The sequence below is a fragment of the Pseudophryne corroboree genome, chromosome 3 (genome assembly GCF_028390025.1).
Source record: "Pseudophryne corroboree isolate aPseCor3 chromosome 3, aPseCor3.hap2, whole genome shotgun sequence".
Taxonomy (NCBI): Eukaryota; Metazoa; Chordata; class Amphibia; order Anura; family Myobatrachidae; genus Pseudophryne; species Pseudophryne corroboree.
In genome coordinates this window covers 303,905,212-303,910,374 of record NC_086446.1, presented here as the reverse complement: position 1 = coordinate 303,910,374, position 5,163 = coordinate 303,905,212, and the positions used below count along the sequence as shown (strand labels likewise).

The 5,163-nt window shown below is 41.5% G+C and overlaps 1 protein-coding gene across 1 annotated transcript; it reads right to left on the bottom strand.

The window, feature by feature from the left end:
* Positions 1-1,102: 1,102 nt before the first annotated feature.
* LOC135057724 (putative nuclease HARBI1) lies at positions 1,103-3,535 on the bottom strand. The gene is made up of 2 exons (XM_063963505.1): positions 1,675-3,535; positions 1,103-1,578 (listed from the first exon to the last, which is right to left on the bottom strand). The coding sequence occupies exons 1-2, from the start codon at positions 2,363-2,365 to the stop codon at positions 1,217-1,219; spliced, it is 1,053 nt and encodes a 350-aa protein (XP_063819575.1). The 5' UTR covers positions 2,366-3,535; the 3' UTR covers positions 1,103-1,216.
* Positions 3,536-5,163: the final 1,628 nt, after the last annotated feature.

The window sequence follows — 5,163 nt, the reverse complement described above, 5'->3', positions numbered from 1 at the left end:
ATGGTTTTGGTTTTTGAATAAAAATACACTACTCAATAGTAGTCATGAAGGCTTTGTTTTTTTGTATTTTCAAAATAACATAAACAAGCTCAACACAACAATATTACTGGTATGCTAAGGTTTCTTTATTACTAAACATACAACCCACACACATACTCTCTACATCCACACAAACAACATACAATTCCCAGCTGTTCTTCCTAAACAACATACACACACTTTTGGATGCAAACTTATCAAAACTTAGAGATGCAAACACACTCATGCGGACACAAATGCCTTACTTACATTCTCGAATTTGCTGGCGTAATTCCGTCAGCAAATGGGGCTGTCTACGGCAGAGGTCCGACCAGTGGCGCTCAAGCTGGACTATGCTCCGCCTGCTGTGGAGCTTCATCTGCAGCTTCCGGCGGACCTCCGTGTAGGCCGCACGCTTCTGGGCGTTGGACACATAAGGGGCCGCGCGGCGAAACATCATGGATGTGAGGATCCGCAGCTCACGTCTGCTAAATGCGGCAGCTCGCATGGTGCCAATGGCATATTTCTCATTATTGCAAATATTTATACTGTCTGCCTGCTGTTGATTGGTCTACAGCTGTGATGGTCATAATTACAAATAAGCTTTATTGCTATTAATACACATTAACAGTATAATCCGTGCTGTCGTTTGCGTATGCAATTGTGAGTGTATGCTAATGTAATCAGAAATTTGCAAATAAACTCACCTTTGATTTATATTCCTCACTCAACTAAACATTGCAGGAATGATGTGTTAGTTTATTGTAGGGAAAAAAGTAAACACACACATAAAGGCATCACAATCAAACAAATATGCAGTACCATATTAAAATGAAAAATAAAAACATTGTAGTGTGTCAATAAATACATTCATTTATAAATAAATACATTACTAAATTTTTTGGATAAACAAGATATATGTTGACAACACAACACTAGTGGTGCTTATTAACTCATGACATTGTATTTTTTACTTTGATCAACATAACAATATGTTTTCTGTGAAACCACTAACATTTTTATGAAAATATTTAAACCAAAAAAAATCTGAAAAAATGTTTGTAAGCAACTCCAAATCTGCAAACTTTTTTTTTGTATTGACTAAATCTGTTAGACCTTTCCAAAATATACATTTGTAAATTCAAAAAACATGTGTGTGACGTGATCACAACTTAAACATACCTGAAATATTGATGCACTATTCTTGCCCTAAGGGCATGTCCCTGCTGAGCGTTGGTGCCCCGCCTCCATGTCCGGCCAACCCCGGCTCCTCATCCTCTGGGGACAATACCTCATTCTCAGGTAGCTCGATATGCCTCCTTAAAGCAGTATTGTGCAGGATTGCACACAGGACCACAATTTTACTTACCATTTCCGGCGAATACATGAGGTTGCCATCAGTGCGGTGGAGCACACGGATGCGTCCTTTTAGAACACCAATTGTGCACTCCACCAGCTGCCTAGTGGCTGTAAGCACGGAATTAAATGACGATTGCGGCCCTGGTGTGGGTCTGCTGTAAGGAGTCATGAACCAGGGGGTGCAAGGATATCCACGATCTCCTGTAAAAACACAATACAATAATAAGCATAAAATATGTACAGCAGAAACAAAACAACTCAACTCAACCTTTACTACATGAGGCGAATCCAACTCACCCAATATCCACGCATCTTGGCCTTCCAACAGTCTTAATTTTTGCCATATCCCTGATTGGCGAATTACGTGGGAATCATGTGCACTGCCAGGGTACCAGGCGTTCAGGGAAAGGATCTGGAGGGATGGGCCACAAACAACCATAACATTCAAAGAGTGGAACAGTTTTCTGTTCCTAAAGATTTCTTCATTATGTGTTGGCGCCACAAGTGGAACATGTGTCCCATTCACTATCCCAATAACGTGTGGGAAGCGACTACCCCCTTCATGGAATTTTCGCTTCAACACAGCTAGGGACTCCACATCCAATGGCATTGATATGAACTGCTTTACTCGCTTTAAAAAAGCATATATTACGCACCTCAGGATCCTAGAAAATGCTGCCTGAGACACACCAACCAGTACTCCCACCACATTCTGGTAGGACACTGAGGAGCAGAAATGTAACACAGTAAGGAATTGTGTCCATGCTGGTATTGCTGAACTCTCTAGATCACTCTCTATTTTCGAGAGAGTTTCTAGGATGACATGAGGGGGCAGCCTATAGCGGTGCAACACCTCATCATCTGGCATCCCAAAAAGGGTGACACAGGTACGGAATATACTAGGCCTTGCACGCCTCCGTTGCCTTCGAGGATGAGGGGCAGGTTGGGGTTGGCCGGCAACGGCACACAGGTATGCTGCCGACACCATCTAAAAATTTTAAAAATCAGAGTGTTAAAACAAGATCCAATTTTTTTCAACCACAAATAGCCACAACAAATTTTAAATTATAAAAAAAAACACAGCTGTTGGATAATCCATATCTAAATGTTGCACACCAGGAGGAAAGGAACATCGTTAGCATATAAAATAATGTCTTCAATTTGCAAAACAAACCCAACCACAAAAAAACCTCCTCAACAAAACAATGAGCATGCATATACTTACAATGAGCATGTATATACTTACACCCCCCCCCACAATTTTTTTTTTACCACAAACAAATAACCTTAATTTTAGACAAAAAGCCACACAAAAAACCCACCACCACACCACACAACACACACCTACGAGCAAGCATATAAACACAAAATATATGCTTCCTTGAGAAGGAGAAAGAAAAAAAAAGAAAACCATCATAAGCACATGAAGAAAAATCAACACCCCAACACACAAAACACACCTATGAACATGCACATACAGTACTTACCCACAGATGAAGAACCAAACACTTAAAAAGGCAAAAGGCCCAGCAAAAAAAACAAGGGGTATCCTTCCCCAAAAAAATTAAACACAAAATATATGCTTCCTTGAGAAGGAAAATAAAAATAAAACAATCATAACCACATGAAGAAAAACCAACACCCCACCACACAAAACACACCTATGAACATACACATACTTACCTGCAAATAGATATACCGGTACTTTTGGCCCAATTATAATAAAGGAAAACAGAGGACAATTATAATTGAGGACAACACCACTACAAACTACATACAATACATACACTAAATAAAAAAAATTTGCGTACACATAACACAAAATAAACGGCCCGCACCACATAAGGACGAGCTGCATACACCTCAACATGCACCATAATACACACTTCTATTAAACAAGTACACATGTCTGCATTACATTGCATATACATTACTCCATGGACCCAAGTTTGGAAACACTACTTTGTTTCTAACATACAAACACAAACATATATTACCTTGAATACTGGAGAACTGTCTAACTCGATACCAAACAGAACAACCACCCAAACCGCTCAACTGAAGCTCCTGCATACACCCACAAACACAGGCTGCAAAAAACATGCTTAAATAGTGTAAGCAATCAAAGCACAAGTACCAATTGTGTTTGCATCACCTGTGCTTGATTACGCATAGCATGCATACGCAGGGATAAAAGGCATCCCCCAGGGCCATATGCACATGCTACCAGCATTATGGAGCCAGATCCAGTTGAAGAAGAAATACGCAAACTCAATGAACATCTGGCTTCGATACTAAAACAAAAATGAGAAAAGGCATCACAAAGAGCACAGCAAGAAACACCTGGCACTGCAGAGGAGGGAGGAGCAGGAGCCAGTAGTGATGAACCACCATCTACTGACCAACAAACACAAGAAGAGGCTAGTGTGAGTTCCCTGGCTGAGAAAGATATGGGCCAAACTGAGGAAGATAGAGAAAGTTCTCAGGCTACTGCATTGCAGGCAACAGCTAAAAAGAGAAGACACCAACTACCATTTACAAAGAGGGAGTTGGCCATTCTTGTCCCACAAGCCACTGAGAAAATATATTTTGGCTATAAAAACATGGGTGTTGGGACAAATGATCGTATCTGGAGGGAGTTAACTGACTCAATAAATGCGGTGGGCCCAATTGTCCGCACACCCAAGAAGTTCGACGACGGTAAGTACATACTGAGCAACACTGACAAAATCTATTGTATGCATTAACTAAGATGTAAGCACCATTTCCTAAGTCATGTTGCCTATAGCAACCAATACTATTACATATATAACCTTTGAGAAGGTGAGACATAAGTGAACCACTCAATCTTTGTTTGCTAACTTTAAACATCTATCTAGATTTGAAGTTTACATAAATGAAGTTATTTTTTTAGGTATGTGTCTAAGTTGTAAAAAGTAATGTATGTTGTGAGTTTTGAGATTGCTTTAGCTATACAATTGTTGGAATGTGTCCAAAAAGTATGCTACAAATGTGCTTATGCTTATTTTCGTTTCCTTTCACCCAGCCACCAAAACATATGTAGTTGGGCTGACTTCAAGTCCCGCCTGAAGCAGAAAAGGTCTGTGCATTGGAATGCCTCGAGGGCAACAGGGGGAGGGCCACTCCCTGAGAGTGTTGAATATACAGACCTGGAGAAGCAAGCGACGGTCTGTGTGTCCTATGAAGAGGTGGCAGGTGTGTCAGAAATGGACACTGACACACCTGCAATGGAATGTCCACATGCCTCTGAAGGTAATATTTGAAACATATATTGCCAACTGTTTACTATATACATTTATAAAATGATTTAAAAAAAAAATCCCCTTCTAATTCTCAAAACACAGCATAGGAGGTGCAGCTCACTGAGGCTGAGGAGGGGGAAAGTAGTGATACCTCCATTGTGGGTCATGAAAGTCCACCATCCCAGGCCCACACTGCCCCCCCCCCCCCAAAAAAAAAAAAAAAAGCAGTCTCTCGAGGCTTCTGTGTGAGATAATCAGTCATGGAGTAATTAACACCAACTTCCATGACCAGATGCTCCTGGAGGTCCGTGAGCTGTCCTCCAGGGTCAGTGACCTGACCTCTAATGTGCGGTGCGACAAGGCATGTGCAACATCACCTCCTCTGTCCAGGACCTCAACACCACTATTGGGCAAGGCATACAGACCATCGTTGCCCTCCTTGGCCACAGTCTCAGGGAGGCAACAACGCCTGGCCCATCCCCTACCCCTGCCCAGGAACAAGATCCCACTGGGCAGGGCCCTC